Consider the following 21,376-nt stretch of genomic DNA (forward strand, 5'->3'; position numbering starts at 1 on the left):
GGGAACGATAAGGGCATGTCTTGAAGGCCAGTGTGTTGCCTCATGCACAGTCATCGCTTAGGACTCGGAGCATCTATCTCACGTGGCAGATGGGGCTGGGCGATGCTGTGTGGCCCCGAGTTGTATGGCAGGCTGGATAAGCCTCACGTGGGGCAGCGCCTTTTGTACAGTGTTTCCAGACCAGACATGACTGCCTTGCCAGCAGAAGTACAGACATAGGAACCCTAGAGAGTCTGATCTTTTTTTTTTTTTTTAAAGATTTATTTATTTATTTGAGAGAACGAGAATGAGAGAGAGAGTACATGAGAGGGGGGAGGGTTAGAGGGAGAAGCAGACTCCCCGCCGAGCAGGGAGCCCGATGCACGACTCGATCCTGGGACTCCAGGATCATGACCTGAGCCGAAGGCAGTCGCTTAACCAACTGAGCCACCCAGGCGCCCCGAGGGTCTGGTCTTAAAAGTGCACTTTATGTGGCATAGAGAATATACTCAGTAATACTGCAGTAATGTTATTTGGTGACAGACGGCGACTACGCTTATGGGGGTGAGCACTGAGTAATGTGGAGAACTGTCGAACACCGAACCTGGTACAAGCTGTATGTCAACTATTCTGCAATAATAGTAAATACATACATGAGTTGTAGCCTCAGATTTTTGGAGGATGGGCCACCTCCACCCTGGAGGTGTTAGGAAAAAACAAACTGTGCTTCAAAAACAGAGAGGAGGCTTTTTTCCCCTCCTCTGAGCAGACTTCATTGCAGCTCCTGGCTCACCTCTTGCTGCAGGAGGACTATGGGCTTCCCGGGGCTCCATGTGGGTGGGCGTGTTCCACGCAGGCTCCACGCTGCATCTTAGTGCGAAGTACTCCATGGGTGGACAGATGCCTGGAAAAGTGGAAATCCACATGAACACCAGGGAACCGTGGGAGCGTTCGGGAGAAGACCCCACACCAGTGTGTGCATGCATGTGGCATTGCCAAGCTCCTGGGGGAGCAAAATCAGCTGCGTGTGAGGTCATGGGAGTCTCAGTGTTTAATTCTGATTCTCTGGTGTTCCATCTGCTACTTTGAGCCATATCCTAAGGATGACAGCTCAGAAGCAGACCTTTCTTTCAGTCCACCAGCCTTTCTGTCCAGGTATATAGTGAAACAGAGGAGGGAGGAAGCCTGCCTATATTAGCTTTGTCAAGTTCGCTCTCCCTGCAGCCCTGCTTTTCCTCACTCTTCTCTTCCTTTTGTACATGGTTGCTGAGACTCTCATCCACTGGGCAGCCCTCTCATGGGTGATCTTGGATTTTGTAAGAGGTTCTTTCTCAGGGTTTGATGGGAGCTGTCCACCTGCAAAGACCCTTGCCCAAAGTTTGGGGAGGCTCTGGGAACCTCCATCTGCTCATATTTACTTAGCACTCTGTTCTTTTTTTTAATTTAATTTTTTTTAAGGATTTTATTTATTTGAGAGACAGAATGATAGAGGGAGAGAGAGAGCGTGAGAGGGGGGAGGGTCAGAGGGAGAAGCAGACTCCCCGCTGAGCAGGGAGCCCGATGTGGGACTTGATCCTGGGACTCCAGGATCATGACCTGAGCCGAAGGCAGTCGCCTAACCGACTGAGCCACCCAGGCGCTTACTAGCACTCCGTTCTTCTGGGACCTTGGGGAAGGATCCCAGATCTCTTCTCTAGATTGTGACTCTTATCAGACCCACCCATGCATTTCACACTGAGGGACTGTGGCATCAGCAGTGACCAAACCTTTGCCTTCCAGACTCAGCCACAGCCTGCAGCCCCCACCCTCCCAGCGGTGGGTGCTCTGACCCTCCCTCCGGGGGCTATTCAGGGGTGCAGATGTCCTGGGAGTGCAGCACGGGGCAATGAGCACATAGTGGTGTTGGCAGGAATCCTAGGGGGTCCTGGAGGTCACGGATGTGCTCTGTGTTCTTCCCCCTGTTTTTTCTCCTCATTACACATTCCCTGCTTGAGAAAACAGCTGACCACAGATTCTGCCGGCTCTTTGGGTGGACCCGTGGAGAAGCCTGTGGTAGTTGGTCTGCTGCCTGTGGCTTCGGGGAAGAGATGGTAAGAACAGCCTGTGGGCATGGGCAGTGAGGGCCTTAGGGCCGCCTGCCAGCACCGTGCATTTGTGTGCCCCCGAGGGAGGTCTGAGACAGGGGTTTCCTGAGCCATGGCCTGCCCCACACTTGGCCGGATGTGGGCGTCTTGGCCTCTCCAGACACTTGGGAATTGAAGAGTGGGGTTGGAATGTGATGGGAAGAACTGGGCCAGGCCAGGCCTCGAAGTGGGCACACATCGTCTTGTCCACCTGCCAGGGGTGTGGTGAGGACCAGCCAGGGGGGCTTTGCCCAAGTAGTCACTTCTCTGTGTCAGACACCAAGTGCTGTTGGCACTTAGTACAGGAGCCGTGCACCAGGCTTTGGGTGCTGTCAGGCTGGCTTCTCACTGGAGGGTTTCAGAAGCACCTGCTGGAAATAGCTCTGTGTGTGGTTCTGCGGTGCAGGGCATACGGGGCACAAGCCTACTGTGGAGCCACCAGCAACCTGTTCTCTGAGCAGGGGCTTCCCGGGAGATTGTCCGCCCAGAGTTGGCAGCGTGCTCCTTGGGCCCTTTACCTTCCTCTGTTCATGAGATGGTTCTCAGTGCCCCCCAAGCACCCAACACTTGACTAGCTGTGCGGGGAGCAGTTAATGAAACCTAAGACCACAGCTGGTGACTGAATTCTGTCAGGGAAACTGCATCCAGTAGCAGACAAGTAGGTGCATCCTGTGGTCAAGTGCTCCAGACACGCATGACCACACAGCAGTGATTGCCTGGGGGGCTGGGGCTGGGCCAGGGCTCACCTCACGGAGAAGGTGGTGCTTGAATTGAGACCTGGAACGGGGAAGGAACCCAGGGCACCTGGAGGGACCACTAGAGGCCGAGAAGAGGAGAGTGGTCAGTACAGGTGGACCCAGACAGCCTGGGCTAGGAGAGAAGGTCTGAGAAAAGCGGGCAGGTCATGTGGGGCTCCGGGCATTTGGGGGCCTTGGCTGGGGCTGCCGAGGTGGGAACCATGGGGGTCTGAGTGGGGAGGGTGGACGGGGGCTGGTGCTGCGCAGGTCTGTAGGGAGAGCAGACAGGATTTGCAGATGGTCAGGGTGGGATGTAGGAGAAACAAGGATTCAGGGACAGGGTGGCCCTATGTGCCCTGAGCAGTGTTTGGTCCTGAAAGAACCAAACTGCTGTCACTGAGGAGGTGGGGAGCGAGAGGTTTGCAGCTGAGGCTGGCTTGGACGGTTGCTTTGGTGCAGCTTGGCATCTGTAGGGAGGAGGGTGCCTTGTGCTTCTCCCTGACAGGATGTTTTGGGGGGCTTGGCACCCCCCGCACACACCTTTCCCCTCCTGCCCACCTCTCTCTTTTGGAGACAGGCCCTGCCCTGCCTAGCTGCCCACCTGTGGTGGGGCCTTCACGGGGTGTGCGAGGGGCCTGGCCCTCACCCTGTGCCGAGGAGGCCTTAGCTCCGCAACGTTGAGCCTCTGGGGCAGACATGGAAGAGGCTTCCCTCGAGTCCTTGCACTCGGGTCGGACTGCAGATTCCAGGGCGACCCAGAGATACATTTGTGTGTGTTCTTCTCTTAAACACCTGAGATCTGGAAAGATGCTTTCTTGCCCAAGGGCTTCACGGGGTTCTGTGTGGTGTGTGTGTGTGTGTGTGTGTGTGGGTTCGCGGTGGCACCTGACGGCAGCGGGGCCTGCTCTCTGCAGCCTGTGTACTTCGGGCGTGGTGCAGCTCCACATCAACAGCTGGCTGGAGGTGAGCTTCTGCCTGCCTCATAAGATCCACTACGCCGCTGCCAGCCTCATTCCACCCGAGGCCATCGAGCGCAGCCTGAAAGCCATCCGGTGAGTGCCAGCCCACATACTGCCTAGCTTCTGCCCGGGGAGAGTTGTCCTTTCCTCTTCCTGCCGCAGGAATTGGCAGGTAAGGCTCTACTGCTGATAGAAGTGAGAACGCATATTTTGGGGTCTGGTTTTTGTCCAGAAACGACCAACCGCAAGTTTCCTCCGGGCCTCTCGGCACCGCGAGGGCGATGAGGCTCTTTGCTCGGGGGTCTTTGCCTCAGGCCTGGGCAGGGCTGTAGGGGCCGAGCTCCCTGGCGAGATGCGGGACTGTGGGGGGAGTTCCGTCCTGCCAGGGTTGCTCACCGGACCTCCTGCGTTTGAATCAGAACTTGTGGGAACTCAGTTTCTTAATTTAACTGGTTTCCTGCAAGGAAAGAGCTAAGCTCAGTTTTTGCAACCCCCCCACCCCCATTAAAGTCCCATTTCCTTAGATATTTTTATAACTAAAAAAAGAAATCTGGGCACATTACAGAAAATTTGGAGAGGAGAGAAAGCAAGGCACTACCTAGCCGTCTCTCCCTTGCCCCGTCTGTGCTCTTAAGTCCGTGTCCTTCCTCCTGGACTTCCTTGCTGAAGTATATTTTTATGTAGTTCTATTCATAGCCTGTGGCGGGGATTTTGCTTTTCCATATTTGGGACTCTTTGCTTGGAAAAGATTCATGTATTTTTTCAGTCGACAGATGTTCGCTGGGCAGTCCCGGAGGTGGGAGATGGAGTTGGGTCGTCAGGCCTTCTTCAGTTTTGTTCCACTTTGTTTTTTCTGAGGGTTATAGTGACCCTTGTGGCTTCTTAGAGGCCCCTGGACGCACTGCTCCTTCTGTGTAACCCTTGCAGTGGCCTCTTCCCTCGGGTTCAGTGTGTGCCCCAGCAGCGTGCCTGGTCAGGGGGCCTGGGCTCACGTGTCCCGCTGACCCCTGACTCTGCTCTGCAGCCCCTACCACGCTCTGCTGCTGCTCAGTGATGAGAAGTCCCTGCTGGGCGAGCTCCCGCTCGACTGCTCCCCGGCCCTGGTGCGCGTCATCAAGACCACATCCGCCGTGAAGAACCTGCAGCAGCTGGCCCAGGATGCAGACCTGGCCTTGCTGCAGGTATCAGCCTGGGGGCCTGGGGACACACCCTCAGTTGGGGAGAATGGGCAGGCACCTCAAAGCAGGTGGTCCTTGGGAGGAGGTGGGAGGTCAGGGCCTCAGGAAAGCAGGCTGCCTGTGTGCTGTGTCCCCAGGACCTCTCTCCAGCTGAGCGCCACTGCGTGGCCTGCTGTGGTGGGGTGGGTTGTTCCTGGGTTGGCTCCCAAGTTCTGGAATCTGAGTCGGGCCTGGCTTCGGGGCTGGCTTTGTGAACTGGCTGTGGGGGGCTGATGTCCCCTGTCCAGGAGTCGTGAGACATGAGGCCCCCCAGGTGCTGGGTGACTGGCTGTGGAGGATGGGGTGCCAGGGCTGGGGGCTTGCAGGGTTGAAGCAGGGGCCCGCAGGGTGTCACCATGTGAGAAAGTACCACATCTCTACTTTGCCAGTGTGGGAGGTGAGGGCCCACCAGCGTGCAGAACCGGGGCCTAACCTGCTGGCCTTGACCACCCCCCTTGCGTGTGCATTCAGACCTGTGTTCTGTAGGAGGTCCCACCGTCTTGCTGAGCCATGTGCTTGTGGGCTGCAGGTTTTCTTTCTTACGATTTATTTACGTATTTGAGAGAGCGCACATGAGTACGCGCGAGCTGGGGGAGAGGCGGGGGGAGAGGGAGAGAATCCCCCGCAGACCCCCTGCCGAGCAGGGAGCCCAACCCAGGGATCGATCTCCTGTGATCTCACGACCCCGAGATCACGACCTGAGCCGAAAACGAGAGCCAGATGCCCTCAGTCCTGGCTGTGATCTGGTTGGAGCCTAGGTGGGGGCCAGGGAGTGAGGAAAAACACAGGAAGAGGTTGAAGGTCCCAGGGCGGTTGTGCCTCCCAAGTGACAGCCGAGGGCAGGACCGCGGTCTGGTCGCGGTGGGCACCGTGTGGCCACCAGGGGGCAGCAGGACCTGTCCCCGGAGTGGTGGCTCTGAGGAAGAGGAGCCCGGGCGTGAGGCGGGCCTGAGGAAGAGGAGGCCTGGCGTGAGGCGGGCGTGAGGCAGGCCTGCCCCCCACCCCCCCAGAGGCACGCCTTTGGCCTTGGTCCTTAGCCGTTGGGGGAGCCTAACTCTCAGGCCTGTGTTTCCCAAAGCAGTGTTTTCTGAGTCTGCCATCCAGAATGAGTCCTTCCCTTGTCTGTACCCATGACCTTTGTCCATCCCCCGAGACCGTCTATCGGATTCTGCCCTCGTGCATTGTCATACGGGCTCCTGGACTGGAGGGGACCCGCTGAGCACCGCGTCCTGCTCCCCTTCGTAGCATCATCCACAAGACAGAACCTTAAACGTGCTGGCTGTTTCGTACACACTGCAGAGCTTGTGTTCTGACCCATATAGGCTAAGCTTTCAAGTTTCTCGGTCTCTTTGGACAAAGACAAAGCTCTGGTGATGTCCCCTTCACTTCCCTGCCCTAGCCTCGCCATGGGGAGACCGTTTTTCCCTTCCGTAACCTTCCCCACTGAACGCTTCTCAAATCATCGTTTCCTGCTGGTGTGGTGGTCGGCCTCCCCGGCCTCTGCAGCTGCTGTTACCTATGGCAGGTGGCCCCGTGGGGGCCCCGAGGACAGCAGAGCTGGCCGAGCCCAGTTGGAGCCCCAAGCATGGATGGCCCCCCTAGGGAGAAGGTGTCAGCTTCAGGTGTGAGTGTCTTCAGATGATTTAAAGCGACTTAGGTTCTCAGGGTGCCCGGCTGGCTCAGTCGATGGAGCCTGCGACTCTTGATCTTGGGGTCGTGAGTTTGAGCCCCACGTTGGGCGTAGAGATTGCTTAAGAAAAAATAAAATCTTAAAATAATTCGTGTTCCATCACAGGCAAAGTCAGTATTTTGGGCTTTTAATTCTAGCATAATTAGCATACAGTGTTGTCTTAGTTTCAGGTGTATAGTACAGTGAGTCAGCAGTTCCGTATGTTAGTGCTTCATCCCCAAGATAAGTGTGCTCTTAACCCCCTTCACCTGTTTCACCCATCCTCCCACCCATCTCCCCTATTTTGGGCTTTTTTGTTGTGATAAAGTTAGTATGTTCAAATATTACACAAGTTACAGACAGAGAATCCCTGCAATCCTATATCGCAGAGGTAACCACTGTAGATTCCTCCAGACTTTTTGTATGAATCAATTATTAACACATTATCTTTGAATCAGAAAATTAGGGTCACACTGCCCATTCCTTGTGATTGGCTTCCCACAGACCTTCACATCCTACTTCCTAGGTCCTGTGAATGCAACCTTATGTGGGACTTTGCAGATGTGATGAAGGACCTTGAGGTGGGCAGTGACCCTGGATTGTCCGGGTGGGCCCAGTGTCACCACAGGGCCCTTGTGAGAGATGGGCAGGGGGTACGACCACGGAGGCAGAGATCGGAGGGATGTGGCCACGCGCCAAGGAACACTGCCGCTCGAGGAGGTAGGGCAGCTTTTCCCCCAGAGTCTCCGGAGATTGTGTCCCTGCTGAGAGCTGGAGTCCAGCCGGAGCTACAAGTTCAGACCTCTGGTCTCCAGAATGGTGCTCTGGCTGCAGGGAGCGGTGGGAGGTGGATGGCACAGGTGAGGGCGATGGCAGGTGGAGGAAAGCGGGCGTATCCTTGCTTTGGAGTGAGTGTCAGTAAGACTTGGGAAGAGAGAGAAGAGCGGTGGTGAAGGAGCTGAGGTTTCTGCCGTGTTGGCGCTGGTGGTCCTGTTTGCCGAGGTGAGGTGTCCCAGGCCTCGTGTGTCCCCATGCTCATGAGACCTTTCCTGAGTGCCAGCCTGGACAGGGTCCTGTGGTCACGGTCCTCTGGGAAGTGACTGTCCCAAACCACACCAGGGACCAGTGATAAGAAGGGTTATTGTGCGTGTGCTGTGCCAAACGCCCAGGTAGGGGGTTGGAGAGTTGGGCAGTATCCTCCGAGCTCCCACTGCCTGCAGGTTTTCCAGCTCGCGGCCCACCTGGTGTACTGGGGTAAGGCCATCATCATCTACCCGCTGTGTGAGAACAACGTCTACATGCTTTCTCCCAACGCCAGCGTGTGTCTGTGAGTATCTCTGGCCGCTGGAGCCCAGGATGGTGCTCCCCACTTGGGCTTGCTTGCTGGCCTCTGCTGTGTCCACGTTCTAATTCTGGGCTGGTTCTGTGCCACGTGGCCTGCCCCGGGCCTGTGCTCTTCCGGCATTCAAAGCCCCCATGCAGGGTCCGGCCAGTGGGCTCCAGATGGGGTGCCTGGTGGGGGGTGGGAGCCTTAATCTTGACTCGGGGGCTCAGAGGGGCTTTGGCCTGTGCCCGTGGCTCCTGCCATCCGTTGAGGGAAAGCACCTGGGTTCTGTCCTCATGGCACCCATCCTGGGCCACCTGCCGTGCTGCGCCTCCCTGCTGTCCGCCCTGGGCTCGCAGCAAGGGCACAGATGTCAGGAAGCGATGGTGAGGCCTGCTGAGCTCATGGGCACGCTCGCCTCACCTCTCCCAGGTACTCTCCACTGGCCGAACAGTTCTCCCGTCAGTTTCCAGCTCACGACCTGCCCTCTGTCCTTGCGAAGTTCTCCTTGCCCGTCTCCTTGTCAGAGTTCAGGAACCCCCTCGCGCCCCCTGTGCAGGAGGTAAGTTGCAGGAGTCCAGGGAGTCCGGGAACCACCCTCCCAGTGTAAGTTCCTTACCCCAGGGCCTGCAGTGCTGCTGTACCCTTAGCCTGGGTTTTGGGGAGGAGGGGGCTTGGCTGTGTAGGTGGTACATGTCACGCCAGGGTGACTCAATAGCTGGCTCCCCAGCCGGGCCACCTGCAGACACTTGGGCAGTCCCAAGTCCCACCCCCCACCCCCCCGGTGGAGTCCAGCCTGGCTGCCGTGAGTGGTTCTCGGGGTTAGAACCGAGTTAAGAGGCCCAGGTGTCAGAGAGTGGTAACCTTTCCTGGGGAGTTGCCGAGTCAGCTTTGTTTTCACTGAACTTGGGCCCTGGCTTCCTGCTCTCTCCCTGTCCATGGTCCAGGAGACCACAGGGTATGTGGGGCTAAGTCCTGGGCCCACTGGTCCCCAGAATCTCCTCATCCAAGAGGATCTGGAGAAGACAGGCCTGGGACAGGCCCCAGTGGGCCTGGGTCCAGGTGAGGGACAGGTTGGGTTGCTGGGTGTGGCAAGGGCTCATCCAGGGAGGCATGAGCATATGGAATGAACTGGTGAGTTCTGGGTCAGGTGCAGGCTGGATCCCAGAACGAGCCTCTTCCTCCCTCCCCTGTGCTGAAGGCCTGGAGCTCTGGAACTCTGGGCAGGGACCACAGAGCCAGGATGGGGCAGGTGTTGGGAGATGGGGCTGGGTGTTCTCAAGGCTTTGTCTTCAGAAGGAAAGTATTTTTTTAAATGAGTGTGAGATCTGTTAGGCAAAACCAGTCCTTAAAAGCAAACTCTTTCCCTTCTCAAGTTGTGAATGAGGAGGGGATCCTGGTTCTTGAGTTCATTCAGATGCTGAGTGTGACAGAGTTCTAAAGGCCGTCTTTCACGGGGCCTTTGGTTTCCAGGAACTGTGCCAGGCCCTGCCAGCTGAATAAAAGCCACACTTTGCATCTGTGCCCCCACTTCCCCCAGCAGAAGCTTCCTAATGGTCCGGATGACGGGTGGGTTTTCCAGGCCATGCCTGGGGGCCGCCTTGTGCTTGGTCAAGGGGCTCAGATGGAGCGGGGTGAGGTGCCTGCTTGTCACGTCTCCTGCTTCAGGGCCTGGCGTGTGCTCTGGAGTGCTTATGAAGCCCCTTTGTTTTATTCCTTAATTCTAACTATCTTACAGTCCTTTTCAAATTTATTTGGTTTGACCAGGTCATGACCTGCCCATGGTATGTGGTACATCCCTGTTTCCATGCCTGGTCAGCTGTCCCTTCCCAGGGGGGCTCCCAAAGCCGAGCAGGCAGATGTGTGACCTCCCTGCTCACCCATGCTCGAGCTGGGCCTGTTCGGGGCTCCTCACTGGCCCTGCTGAGGGGCCAGCCCCATGAGAGAAGGGTGGACTCCACACACATCAGGGCTCCCGGTCCTGGGCAGGCTTCCAGGTTGAGCCAGGCAGAGGACTTCTGCTTTGCGGACAGCTGCCTGCAGCCTCTTTGTGAACAGTGTCCAGGCCACAGTGCGGAGGCCCCCACAGGCCCAGCTCTGTGTGGTGGGGGTCTGAGTGACAGGGCCGAGCAGGGCCTCCATGTACTCAGCCCTGCTTCTTAGCTCTGGGCACGAAAGGCCGGGCACGGGGGCGGGCCGAGTGTGCGGTGGGAGCGCTCCTGTGGCCTTCCCTGGAGCAAGGAGTTGGGCTTGGCCAGCAGCTGAGGGGTCCTTTTCTGAGGTGGGGAGCCTTGTGCCCCGGGGTCAGGCCCCTGGAGCTCATGGACCCCTTGCCTCTGGGATGACTCGTGGGGATCGTGTCTTAGGTCATGGCTCCTTGGTCCTCCCTGGAGGGGAGCAAGGCAGTGGTGGGGGACCAGCCTTCCTCCGCTGCCCTGGGCCTCGTGCCGCCTGTCCTGCAGACCCAGCTCATTCAGATGGTGGTGTGGATGCTGCAGCACAGACTCCTTGTCCAGCTGCACACCTACGTGTGCCTGATGGCCTCACCCAGTGAGGACGAGCCCCACCCTCGAGAGGACGATGTCCCCCTCACCGCCAGGGTCAGCGGCCGCAGCCTCAGCACACCTAATGCGCTCAGCTTTGGTTCCCCAAGTAGGTGCCCCCTGCCCAGGGCATCCGTCTGGTGGGTGGGGGTGGCATTTGGGAGGTACTTGGGAGTGGCAGCCAGGATCCCGACATGGGCACTGCTGGGGCTGACCGAGGCGCCCTCACAGGGCCGTGCGTGTGCACACACTCCCGCCCCATATGTGGGCAGCTGGGCCCTCACACGCACAGCCACCGTCCCCTGCTGAGCAGCTCGCCCCTTGAAGGAGGGCAGGAGACCCCTCTCCCTCTCCTGCACCTCTGTGGCTCTGGGCACCTGAGCAGCCTGGGATCAGAGCAGACGTCCCAGCCTCACTGGGGGATAGTTGAGCCCGCTGTTTCGGGGCCTGTGGGGAGACACTGACTCACAGTCGCTTCTTAGAAGAGCCGCTGTGGCCACCGCATGCGCCCAAAGGCCACAGCCCATTGCCAGGCCCCAGGTCCCCCAGGCTTCCCAGGGTCGGGGGAGACGAAGGGCTGGAAGGCTCCCTAGATGGAGGCCTGACCTTGATCTTCAAGTTCAGTGCAAGGACCCAGCCTTGCTCAGGGCCCTCCCTTGTCCATCTTGGGATGGAGGGGTGGGATGAGCAGGCCTGCCTTGGGGTGTGGAGGCTGCTACCAGAGGGTGTGGCAGCGGATTCCCAGTGGACACGGACGGCACAGCAGGTGCACCAGGGGTGTGTTTGGGCGGCCGGCTGCTCCCTGACCCGTGCCCACCCACAGCCAGCAGTGACGACATGACCCTCACTAGCCCCAGCATGGATAACTCCAGCGCGGAGCTCCTCCCCAGTGGGGACTCACCACTCAACAAGAGGATGACGGAGAACCTGCTGGCCAGCCTGTCTGAGCACGAGCGGGCGGCCATCCTCAGCGTGCCTGCAGCCCAGAATCCCGAGGACCTCCGCATGTTTGCCAGGTGGGGGCAGGGTGACCCACGGCGCTGGGCCAGTTCTAGGGTCAGAACAGCAAGTGGATGGGGACTTACCCAGCACAACCCAGCTGAAATTCACTGATGACCAATGGCAGTTGCTGGTTGCCGTGGCGTCTCAAGCACTGAGGTGTCCCCACCTGGCGCCTGTGTGTGCCTGCTGTGGCTGGCACCGTCTGTCGCCAAGACGCCAGGCCTGGTGCCTCTGCCCGTGGGGGTCCAAGACTTCCTTGTTTCTTGTTACTCCTTCGGAAGCTGCGGCAGGTTCTCATTCTCACAACTGGGAAAACTCTGAGCCCCGGGCTGAGGGCGGTGCTGTCCAGGACCCCTACATTATTGGTGACAAACTTTTGTCACACCCAGCTTTGACTTGGGGGGCTCTGCAGGTGGAGGGTTTTTTGGGTGGGGTGAGGCTGACCAGCAGCAGGCCCCCAGTTAAGAACCACATGCCAGGTGACTCTTGGAAGCAGCTGGGTCCTGGCCTCTGTGCCAGCCCCAGCCACACACGGCCCCTAGAGCAGTGACCTCGTCTAGGCCCATGGCCGCATGGCACTCGCCACAGCAACATGAAGAAGGGAAGCCCCCGGCAGACCTGTCCTCTGCACTTCCCCACCCACGTCAGCATGCCGAGGGCGGATGTGAGCCTCAGGCTCCGGTGGCTCCAGGGGGTGAACAGCTGTGTGTCCTCGCAGACCCACGTCAGGGCACTATGTGGGCGGCGAGTCCGGGGAACTCACCTGCCCCTGTTGGGGGTGGAGGCCCCAGGATCCCTGCTGGCTCTGCTTAGGTCTGTGGGCAGCTCAGCACTGGTCCCCACCCGTGGCTGTTAGGACAGGGGCTGCCTGGGCTCATGCTGCCCTCCCCCCACCCCAGGCTCCTGCACTACTTCCGTGGCCGCCACCACCTGGAGGAGATCATGTACAATGAGAACACACGGCGCTCCCAGCTGCTCATGCTCTTCGACAAGTTCCGCAGCGTGCTGGTCGTGACCACCCACGAGGACCCGGTCATCGCTGTCTTCCAGGCACTGCTCCCCTGAGGCCAGGCAGGCCGCTGCCCTCCATGTTCTCATTCTCATCCGGCCCTTGAAACAGCCTCAGTGTCCGAGCTCCCAGCCGGAGGGAGTGTCCAGGACTCAGGCCTGCGTGCTTCCCACACACAGATTCGGGCCGTGTGTGTCTCAGACCCTCCTCCCAACCCTGGCCTCATTCCCTGGCCCCCTCCCACGGCCACCCTGGGCGATACTCAGAAACGTGTCTGAGGCCAAGAGCAGATGAGAGCCCGGCCCAGCCCCCGCTACAGCCTTCGTGTTCGCCACCAGGAGGCTCATGACCAGGCTGTCACCCGGCCCCTCTTTGACACCCGCCGTACAAGGGCCTGGGCTGGTCCACATCTTGGGGGTGAGTCTGCCCTGGTGCCCCCCACCCTCCCCCACACAGGCCTGAGGAACAGTGCATCCAGCCTCCCGCACACCCAGGGCCTCTGAGTCCTGTCCTGGAGGGAGGACCGACGGCAAGCACACGTTGGCCACGAGGGCGGCTCTGGTGGAGATACAAGCAATACTGTTTTCTAGACATGAAGCGTTTATTTGGTTCTTAAACAATTAAAAAGCCTTGTCGGAGCGGACCCTTGCTCAGGCCCGTGCGTTCTGCTCAGCTGCTCTGTCTACCACGCTGACCCAGGGGCTGCCCTGGACATAAAAGCGCAGGGGCTTCTGGGCCCACTCTCCCGCACGGCCAACGCCCACTCGGGCTGCTGCCACCACGGCTGGCTCACCGGACCCCGGGGGGCTGCGCTCCAACCACACAGCTTTGTCCGTGGCCAGGTCCCGCTGGTCGAAGCTCTTGTCGATGGCCAGGGCCTGGCACAGCTTGGAGGGGCCACTGCACAGCTCACGGTCTTTGAGGGCGCGGCCCGCGGCGCCCCTGCGGACGGTGCTGCGAAGCTGCCGCATGGTCTCCAGGCCCCCCAGCGGTTCCAGCGCTCGCAGTAGGACACACGCCCCATCCCCTGTGGGACACACAGACAGCCTAGAAAGCCGAGCCTCCACAGGCTGTTGCTCTCCCTATCCCGGGGCACGTCCAGTGCTGCGGAGGTGCTGAGCACCCCTGTGCTCAGTCTCCAGACGTCTGCTGCCTCCACCTTCTGCAGACTCGCACCTGCAAGGTGGGCTGTGCCCACGAGGCCCGAATGCCTGACCACTAGCTAGGGAGAACCTATTCTTTAAGAAGCGTGGTGGGACCTGGTAGCCGGCCTCCTCCCCGGCTTCATCTGGTTTGGTGGCTGGCAGCACCTGTGAGGCTGGCAAAGAGATCCCCGAGGGCCAGTCATCTGTGAGCACGGTCACCCCACCAGGAAGCAGGAAGCCTCAGGCCTGGGCCAGAGTCTGAGCCGGCCCCAGGGTACCCCATCTGCCTCACCCGCTCGGGTAAGCTGGAACCTTCCAAGCTGGAAGGTCGGCTCAGAACAGCTACCGGTGTGCTTACGCTGCTGGGGGAGCCCTGCCCAGTGACGCAGGGGGAGACCGTGTGGGAGGAGATGCCAGCACTGCCCTGGGATCCCTTCTAGCCCTGGCCCTTTGCGTATCAGTCCAAGCTGCTTCAAGTTTGTTTTCAGTCATGTCTGCACCCAACATGGGGCTCAGACTCACAACCCTTGAGATCGAGAGTCACACGCTGCACCTCCTGAGCCAGCCGGGCGCCCCAGTCCAAGCTACTTTTAGAGACCAGAGATCACAGATGGACACCCTGGGCCCCGGGGCTCATGCAAGAAGACGCATCTGCCTCAATTCCCTCAGTCCTGCATGGCTGGAGACAGTGAGGACCCTGGCCACGAGAACTCTGAGCCTCCAGCAAGGCTGCTCCCCTGACCGGGCCACCCCCCGCCACCCCACCAGGGGGTCTGAGAGGCTCGGGTGGCCAGGCCAGTTTCTGCTCTTGGACCTTGGCCACAAAGGTCTCCCCACTGGCATCTGGGAACCCCGAGGGGACACAGCAGCCAGGCCCTCTCAAGTAGCCAGCAGCTGACCAGATGCCCCTTAACCAGCCTGTTCTCCAAGGACCTCAAAATACACTCGGGGTACACAAAGCCTTGGAAGTTAGTTCCTGTGCCTCTGTGATTCCTGGGCTCCTCTCAGCCCGCCAGCCTCAGGGCTCCCTGGGGGTGCCACACATGTCCCTCACTGTCCCGCGGAGCCCCTGCACCTGGGATGAAGGAGTGGCCTCCTCCTCCATCCCCACACCCCTACCCTGGAATGCATCTGAGTCCCTCATCCTGACGAAAACACAACACCCTAACCTCTTCCTGCCAAGTCTCCCTGTCCTTACCCGCTGGTCCTCTGCACCACCTGCTCTCCGGGTTGGTTCTGTACCACCCCCACCCTGAGGGCAGGCAGGCAATGACCATGTCCTTGGCCTCCCCTCCCCTTCACTCTGCCCAGATGACCCTTGGCCTTGACTGCACCTGTGTGGTTTCCTGCCCCCGCACTGACCTGGATGGTCACATGGCCATAAAGTAATGCACCACCTCCAATGTCTGCCCTGTCCACTGTACCTCCCCCCACAACCCCAAAATCCTGGGCTTCTCCCCTTCCTTGTTGACCACAGCCCTGGGCAATGCTAGACTCTTGAGTTCAGTCCCACTTCACAAGAGGGGGTTGGTTCTCTTGCCAAAGTAAAGCCAGACAACCAAAGTAAGCTCCCCAGAATGACAAGAGGACCCTACCATCCTCTGATGTCCAGTCACTCAGCTTCACTCAACACCTGCTTTGTTTTGGGCACAGGATCAGTCGCGGGTCCCCTGTAGGCCCTTTAGCCCCTGTGGCTCTGATGCTGGACGTGTCCAGCTGTCTCCTCGCTGCAGTCACAACTCCCAGGTCATTGTGCAAACAAATGTGTGTGACACACAATATACCAGACCCCAAGCTTCTTACTGGTCTCCTCGAGCATTTGCTCCTCTTGGGATGGGCAGTGGGGAGATTCAACAGACACCCACAGGCTGGGACTGGCTGGCCAGAATGGGCCAGGCAGACCTGCTCCTGGTCAGCAGTGCCGCTGGCAGGACAGCACTGTGGGCTCTTCCTTCTGAGCACAGAGCTTCCGGAAAACAGCCACCCGCTCACAGTGCCCCAGAGCAGGTCTCACAGGGTAAGCAGGTTCTCCTGGGAGCTCTAGACCAGCATCTCTCTGCTCGGCACTACTGACATTTGGGGCCAGGGGATTCTGTTCAGCAGCATGCCTGGCCTCCACCTGCTAGACGCCAGTAGCACGTCACCAGCTGGGATGACCACACATCTCTGGACATTGCCTAATGGTACCCCCCCCGGGTGGCAAAATCATCCCCAGCTGAGAATGACTGATTCAGACCCCATAACTGACCACCTGGCGAGGCTCTGGCTTGAGCCCAACTCAACCCAAACTGATCTCACCCTCGTTTCCCCAAAACCAGCCCCTCCCAGGTCCACCCTGGATCATAGGAGACACCACCTTTGATCCCTGTGACCATCGGTGTCTTTGCGGAATGGTCAGCTCTGTGTTCAGGTCAACCCATGACCTCTATCCAGTGGGGGCCCTGGCACCCTGACAGTGTAGCCAGTGTTCCTGAAAACCTAGCTTAGCAGTGACACCTCTTTGCTTAGACACCTGCCCCGGCCTGGTCCTCCCAGGGATCTCCCAGCCGCCAACTGAGGGGACTGTGCCCAAGGCCTCCTGTCGCCCCAGCGCCCCAGCACTGCTCACCTTGGCTGGAGACGTTCATGCAGAAGTACATGCCATAGATGATGTACACATACAGCGTTCCTGGCTTCATGAACATGCCACGGTTGCGGGAGGTCTGCCGGCCACCCCTAGAGTGGGCAGCTTCATCCTCTGGCCCCACGTATGCCTCCGTCTCCACAATGCGGCCGCGGAGCTCTGTGCCGTCATCAAGTCGTCGAACCAGGACCTGTGGGCGGTCCGTCTGCTCAGAGCAGGGAGGAGCCGGGGTACACCCAACTGTGACAGCCCACAGCCTGGGCGTCATCTCCCCAGTTCAGGGTGCACCAGGGCGCCCAGGTCCAGCCAGGCCCCCCACTGTCCCCTCTGTCCTGTCACCCACCCCAGGAACACAGGCCCTGCTAAGTATCCTGTCCACGGGTGGCAGCTGTCTCAAGCTCTGGCCAGGGCCAGGCTGGAAAGCCAGCACTAGTCAAGTCACACACTTCAAGTCTTCTTGGCGGGGCCCTCCCATCTCCCTGCCTCTTCCTCCCCAAGTCCCCTTGGACTTAAATGCTGAGCCTGGGGCAGGGCAGCATGGAGGGCACAGGGTGCCAGTGCTGTCCCTACACAGCTGCCCAGGACGCCTTCCACCTGGACTGACCACAAAGGACCGTCCTCCTCAGCTCCCACGCACCTGGCTCTGAAAGGCCCGAGCAGCAGGACCAGCTGCCCCGCAGTGGCCCCGGCCTGGACCACGGCCCCGGGTGTAGCCAGTGCCACCAGGAGCGGGTCAGTGCAGGCAGTCCGGCAGGGAGAGGAGCCAGCTGCAGGTGGCCCAGACAGCACCCCGGGCAGGGGTGAGGCCCAAGGGGACAGAAGGGCCAGCTGAGGACAGGGCAGGGGCTCAGGTCAGCAGGGCACCTGGGAGAGCAGTCCAGGCCACAGGGGACCAGGGTGGGCCTGTGGAGCGCTGAGTGTGCCAGTGAACTGCGTCTTCCTTGGCCCGAAGCCTTTCCGCCTATTCCTTGGCTACGTGACAGTACCTGTCCCAGAAATGCCCGCGCCAGGGGGACAGCGGGCTGGTCGAAAAACTCAGATCCCAGCTGTGCAGAGTGGCTTTTTGGGCTTGAGAAGTAGATGCTGCGCTGGGGGCTCAGGGCTGCAGGCGGCCCCAAGCAGGGCTCCAGAGGGGCAAGCGTCTGGGCTCTGTCTGGTGGACTCGGATGCCGTTCTGCCTCCAACAGCCGCTGCTTTTTTTGCCCCATTCTGCGGGAAAGCTGTAATGTGAACAGACAAAATAAATCTGAAGAGGTTTTATGGTGAAGTCAGAGTGGAGGGACTGTATTCAACTGCCGGCCTCATCCGTCAAACGGAGGCATCCCCTTCGGGGGTTGTAACGGTGCCAACGGAACGCGATACCTGATGTACTCGGCCCCGTGCTGGGCCCCCAGAGGCTCGGGAAGTGCCTGCGCGGGAGGACAGGCTGTTGGTGGCAGCGAGAGAGTAGCCACTCTGATCCACACACCGTCCACATGCAGAAGATGCACAGGCTGATGGTAGAGGGCTGCAGGGCCCAAGGAGGGGACAGTGGGGGCTCCAGCCTAGGGCAGGAGGGCTGGTATCCTCATTCCCACTCATGACGTGGACCCCAAACAAACTTCTCATCTTGTTTCTGGAACCCAGCCCTTTGCACTGACCCTAACCAGGAGTTAATTTTTTATATTTAAGTAATCTCTACACTCAAACATGAGGCTCAAACTCATGACCCCAAGATCAAGAGTTGCATGCTCTTCCAACCGAGCCGGCCAGGTGCCCCCCTAACCAGGAATTTAAAAGCACAGCCATGACCCTGATGGGGTTTGGCCAAGGAACGTTTGTGGTTTGTGGGTCATTGTGTCCTCCACAATCCCTCCCACCTGGCTGATGTGTTGGTAGGGCTCCCCTCCTCAGAATGGCCAGGAAGGCCTGACACACACAGGTCGGGGAGCACCAGGCTATCTTTTTTGCTCCAACCCAAGTGCTCAGGGCATGACCCCTGGTGAGTCCCCAACTGTCCTCTCTCTCATGACCCAGGATGTCATAATGATAAGGAGCAAGTGGGGCAAAGGTGAGTTCTCCCAAGGGACAAGACCTAACCTCCCACCTGCTGCCACGCAGCCCGAGAAACCTGACCACACACACTCAGCTGTTCTGGGACCAGCTGCTACAAGTGGGAGAAGATGAAGAGCAGGTGAGCACTGGGGCCTGGAAACACCCTCCGCAAGGGCTGGTTTTCAGTAGTACCCACATCTCCTTGGCATGAGACAGACCCATTATTTTTAACATAAGTGCTGACGTTCCAGATCGAAAGGAGACTGCCAGTCTACTGAGAGTGGACACTGACGTGACCGTCTCTGCAGCCCAGCCCATCTGCCAGTACCCGCCATGGGCTCAGACGCTGGGACGCTGCCACCTGGAGTTTGGCCCCCTGCCTGCCTCATGGCACTCGGGTCATGCTGGGTCAGCCCTGGCCCACCCTGGGTGGTGAGGGACTCACAAAACTGCGCAGGCACTGAGGCTCAGAGAAGCCTCAGTTTCTCTATTATAGACCTAGAATCTGAACCTCACAGGCCTTCATGGCGGTTTGGCCGCATGACTAGGTAGCGGGTGACCCTGCTGTTGCACTCAAGAGTGAGCACTGTGTCAAATCGTGTCCCTGGGCACCTCACATGCATCCCTGGCCCTGGTTAGAAATGAGGGCTCCCTAAAGAAAGGGCTCCAGAAAATGACCTCAAGTGTCTGTGCCTCTGTTTCTTCATCTGTAGAAAGGGACCGAGTTATCTGTGGCACAAGGTGGTTAGGAGGAAAAATGAGAGAAGTCCGGCCGGCACGTGGCTGGCATACAACAAGCACTCCATGAACGTTAGCAAGAAACACCCTCCTTCCAGGATGTGTCCAGGCAAAACCTGGGGACTAGGTTCTCTGGCAGAGCGGGTCCAGCCGGCGGAGGGCAGGAAAGAGCCTGGCCTGGATGTGGGTGTCCAATGGACCCAACAGCCCTCCATCAAAACCCGGGCAAACAAGGGTTAGTAACTACGGAGAGAACACTGATCCGGCTGTGACTGGCGCTGAAGTGAGGAGCGTGAGAAAGTGGCCCCTTGGGCTAACCCAGGTCACTTCTGTCGCAGCCTGGCCCCCGGGGAGGACATGTCTGAGCTGGGCCTCAGTGCAGCGCATTCAACCAGGAAATCGGGGTCGGGGGCTCCTTCCAGACGTCACTGGCAACCTCGGGTCGGGCCTCGACTTTCCTAACAGCAAAGGGAGCGGCCGAGCCGGGGCCGCCACGCCGGTGGGCGCCCGTCTGGGGACTGCAGCCCTCGTCAGGGGCCGGCGCGCACGTTACTGGTTTTCCCCGGGTGCTCGCTCAGCGCTGGTGCCACTGCGGAGGAGATTGCCCCCCCGGAGCCCGTTCGTCCCTCGGCCGCAGCGCGGGGCGGCCGTGCGCGCAGCCAGAAGCGCGCGCACCCGGGCGCGCACTCACCTGGGCCGCGCCGCGCGCCGGCATCCCGCGGCTCGGGCCGGGCTCGGGGCGCACGGATCCGCAGCGCCGGGAGCCCCCCGCCCGCCCAGAGGCGACCCCGGAAGTGCCGCCGGCGCCTGCGCGGAGGAGGACGGAAGCTCGGGGAGCGGCGGCGAGCGCGCGGCACCGATCCGCCCCCGGAGGAGGGGCCGGACGGTGGGGTGGGGGGCTCCTCCCATCCTGGACAAAGCCCCGGGGGCTGCCGGGACACTTGTGGCGTGAGGAGCGGGGGAAGCGGCTGGGGTGGGGGCGAGAGCCCCCGCAGCCTGGTGCTCCTCCCAGTGACCTGCGTCCCGCCCCCACGAGCACGGTGGTCCCTGCACGGCCGCCAGCCAGTGGTCGGACCCCCAAGAGGACTGGTCCGTCACGAGTCTTGCTTAGGTCCTCGAGGGGCCCCGGTTGGGGGTTGGGGGGGTGGCCCGCAGACGGTTCGGTGGGTGACAATGGAGTGAGCGTGGGGGAGGTGGCGGCGGAGCCCCGGTCCTCGGGACACGCCTTCCTGGTCTGCGGAGGGGTTTTACTTGCTCCCGACCTCCGGGAGGCACTTGTGGGGAGAGGACATGGGGAGTGGGCCAGGAAAACTGTCCAGGGAGCGGATGCCAGACCTATCCGGAAGCCCCTGCCCCCTGCCCGGGTCATCATCACGGGCGGGTCCGGGGATTCTGTCCGCCGTGGAGCCCCCACCCCTTCTGCCGCCCAGAGATGCCCAGAGGAGCCCGCCCACGTCCTCGGCGGGCTTGCTGGACCGTGGCCAGCCTCCTCAAGAGGCTTGAGGCCGGGGTAGGGCTGTGGGGGATCCGTGAACGCCCGGCTTGCAGCTCGTAGGGGAGCGGCTGGGGGCGGTATGGGGACCGTCCCGCCCTCCCACCTCCGATGCTGCCCATCCTGCCCGTAATCTCTTAAATCGGATTGGAGTCCCCAAGGGCGGGGGGCGAAGAGAGTTTGGGGAGGGCAGTGTCTGGTCCAGTGGAAGGAAGGGCCATGGGTTGGGGGAGGTGTTCAAGCGCAGGGCTGTTGTCTGGGGACAATCGTAGGGCTGGGATGGGGGGTAGGAGGTGCGCACCGCTGGCCCCTGTGGCTCAGTGGACCAGGAGGGTGAATGGGGGACCTAACACCCAGCAGAGTCACCCCCCCCCCCACATACACTCTGTAGCTCTAGGGTCCCCTGCAGGGCCCTTCTGCTGTGGCAGGCACAGTCCCACCCTCCTGTATCACCCACCCCTGCCCTGGGAAAACCCTTGAAGAGCAGGGCCTGCACTTTGATTTCCGTGACCCTGGCCTTGGGAGGGGGTACCTGTGGGGCCTCAGAGAGCAACTGGGCATAAGATGATGTCAGGTAGGAAGTGCCCGATGGGCCATGTGAATGGGGCCTCAGATGAGCAGAGAGCAAGCCTGGCTGGGAGGATTCTGGGCTCCCACTGTGTTCCTCCTCCTCTGACCAGCCCCGGGGCTGAACTCCAGGCTGGGCCCAGGCCCAGGCCCAGCAGCGCTGCTGGCCCCCTCCCCTCAGGGCTCCCACCAGGACTTCCTGGGGAGGAAGGGCC

At 60.0% G+C, this 21,376-nt stretch overlaps 2 protein-coding genes across 7 annotated transcripts in view; one reads left to right on the forward strand and one right to left on the reverse strand.

The window, feature by feature from the left end:
* Positions 1-15,506, forward strand: part of NPRL3 (NPR3 like, GATOR1 complex subunit) — a 40,592-nt gene extending 25,086 nt beyond the window's left edge. For 3 of the 6 annotated variants that reach the window (XM_036083523.2, XM_036083525.2, XM_036083524.2), the window contains 7 exons: positions 3,754-3,891; positions 4,823-4,979; positions 7,905-8,011; positions 8,441-8,570; positions 10,375-10,660; positions 11,375-11,567; positions 12,453-15,506. In XM_036083523.2, the coding sequence (XP_035939416.1) occupies positions 3,754-3,891; positions 4,823-4,979; positions 7,905-8,011; positions 8,441-8,570; positions 10,375-10,660; positions 11,375-11,567; positions 12,453-12,618 (1,177 nt within the window). In that variant the 3' untranslated portion in view covers positions 12,619-15,506. The remainder of the gene's footprint in view (positions 1-3,753; positions 3,892-4,822; positions 4,980-7,904; positions 8,012-8,440; positions 8,571-10,374; positions 10,661-11,374; positions 11,568-12,452) is intronic. The other 3 variants (XM_036083526.2, XM_036083528.2, XM_036083527.2) reach the window with 1 other exon arrangement.
* Positions 13,145-19,951, reverse strand: MPG (N-methylpurine DNA glycosylase). The gene is made up of 4 exons (XM_036083555.2): positions 19,794-19,951; positions 17,317-17,550; positions 16,316-16,520; positions 13,145-13,589 (listed from the first exon to the last, which is right to left on the reverse strand). The coding sequence occupies exons 1-4, from the start codon at positions 19,815-19,817 to the stop codon at positions 13,213-13,215; spliced, it is 840 nt and encodes a 279-aa protein (XP_035939448.1). The 5' UTR covers positions 19,818-19,951; the 3' UTR covers positions 13,145-13,212.
* Positions 19,952-21,376: the final 1,425 nt, after the last annotated feature.

This window comes from Halichoerus grypus, chromosome 6, assembly GCF_964656455.1.
Source record: "Halichoerus grypus chromosome 6, mHalGry1.hap1.1, whole genome shotgun sequence".
In the NCBI taxonomy this organism is placed as follows: Eukaryota; Metazoa; Chordata; class Mammalia; order Carnivora; family Phocidae; genus Halichoerus; species Halichoerus grypus.